This window comes from Echinops telfairi, unplaced genomic scaffold, assembly GCF_000313985.2.
Source record: "Echinops telfairi isolate 266 unplaced genomic scaffold, ASM31398v2 ScPeMD7_70;HRSCAF=299, whole genome shotgun sequence".
NCBI lineage: Eukaryota > Metazoa > Chordata > Mammalia > Afrosoricida > Tenrecidae > Echinops > Echinops telfairi.
In genome coordinates, this window is record NW_022103968.1 from 67,455,070 (window position 1) to 67,456,977 (window position 1,908).

General features: G+C 41.7%; 1 protein-coding gene across 1 annotated transcript in view; it reads right to left on the reverse strand.

The window, feature by feature from the left end:
- DUSP29 (dual specificity phosphatase 29) overlaps window positions 1-1,351 on the reverse strand; it is a 51,159-nt gene extending 49,808 nt beyond the window's left edge. Inside the window, exon 1 of the mRNA XM_013004296.2 lies at window positions 1,136-1,351. Coding sequence (XP_012859750.1) covers window positions 1,136-1,329 — 194 coding nt within the window. The 5' untranslated portion in view covers window positions 1,330-1,351. The remainder of the gene's footprint in view (window positions 1-1,135) is intronic.
- Window positions 1,352-1,908: the final 557 nt, after the last annotated feature.

Below are 1,908 nucleotides of genomic sequence, written 5' to 3' on the forward strand. Positions count from 1 at the left end.
AAAATAATAATAATTTATAAATTAGCAAGGGTTCATGAAAGAGAGGGGTCATTGGGGGAGGGGAAAATGAGGAGCTGATACCAAGGGCTCAAGTAGAAAATAAATGTTTTAAGAATGATGATGGCAACAAATGTACAAATGTTCTTGACATAATGGATGGATGTATAGATTGTGAAAAGGTTGTATGAGCCCCCAATAAAATGATTATTTTTTCTACAAAGAGTTGTAATCATATTACAAGCATTACCCTCATCAATTTCAGAACATTTTCTTCTCATATTCATTGTCAGTGTCACATTCCCCCCAGTCTTCCTTGTCGTACTCCTGAGTAATTATTAATCCAGTTGTGTTTCTGTAGATTTATCTATTCTAGAATTCATAAATAGAAAGTCATACAAAATTTCTAAGAAGTTTTTGTAAATTAGATCCTTGAATGCTCCACCATATCTATATATTTGCAGCATAAGTGAAAATATGTATATAGAAATATCTTCTGTCAAACCTATATATAATTTGTCAGTATACTCCCACTCTTCCTCCCACAGCTGCTCAGCCAGTGTGCCCATCCAAGCATCTACTTGTAGATCACAGTTATTGTAGGAGTGTGATTATAGCAGTATTTACCTCTGTTGCCTTAACTCTGTACTCCTCCCAGTCTCCTTCCTTGCCTCCATTATTTTTATTGCCAACCTCCCTCTTATAGAACATTGCCTTCCCTCTCATCTAAGTTAATGTATGTCTATTAGTATATGTCTACCTTAGCCAGTGATTTCCCCTCCCTGCCCTCCTAACACTGGAAATCATCAAAGACTGCTTCTTTTAGTGGGAAAGACTTCTATTGACTTTTCATAATAGTAGTCTCACATAATATGTGTCCTTTTGTGATTGACTAATTTAACTCAGCAAAATCCTCTGGATTTCTTTTATGGGAGAGAGAAGTAAGCCATTATCGTATTTAAATCCCTTTTCTGAGTTTTATATCATACAAAAATAAAACCAGGCCTAACTGAGAGAGTTCTTAGAGAACAACCAATTTGCAAAACTTAACACCTAAAGAGCAGTGAGAATTATAACCTGAGAGCAAGTGGCTGTACTCTCCTGGGTGAGGCCCAAGGTGAGACGGCCTAGCACTTACTCATCACCAATGTAGAGCTTAGGCCAGACCTCGTTGACATGGGTGTACTGCGGACTGCCCTTCCAGAAGAGACGCTCCAGCTCAAAGGCTCCAGGGGTACAGTAGTCCTCTGCCTCTTCCTCCTCCTTCAGCAACAGCCGCTTGGCAGACACATGGGCATTCTTGGGGCTTATCTTTGGTTCTCCAGTTGCCATTTTGGAGCCAAGGGATTTCCGTTCTTTTCTGCAGCTGGGGATGAGAGAGAGTCGAGATTAGGGTTAGCAGGGGACACAGAAGTGGGAATAAACCTGTCTCAAAATTTGGCAAGTGGTTCCGTTTGCTGTGCTCCTGGTTTTTCTTCCCAAGCCATGTAGGGAGGCCATGATGACAGTTAAACTCTCCACCATTACAGGAGCCTCAAGAGCAAGCGGGCAGGAGGAATGAGGAGGCATCTGAGACAGGCCTGAGTGGATTTGACCCAAACTGGACTTTGGGCCTAAGAAATCTTTGAAGGCAGTATGTTGCCATCTTCATTTTGGATTTTGTCTCGGATGAAACTTTGGTTTCTATTTTTTCTTTGATCTGGCTGTAACCTATTCGTTCTGACTATTTTGAGTGCTCGGAGGTTCCCAGTATTCCAGGCGAAGGCCACAATGAGCAACTGCAGAAGTGACCAGCCAACAGAAAGAACGTAGCTCTCCATCCAGGGTCTGGGTCTGAGCAGCCACGCATGCCAGTAGGTCTGCAAATACCTTGGAGTAGAAGGAAAATGGGGGCTAGTAATCTTTTTTTTT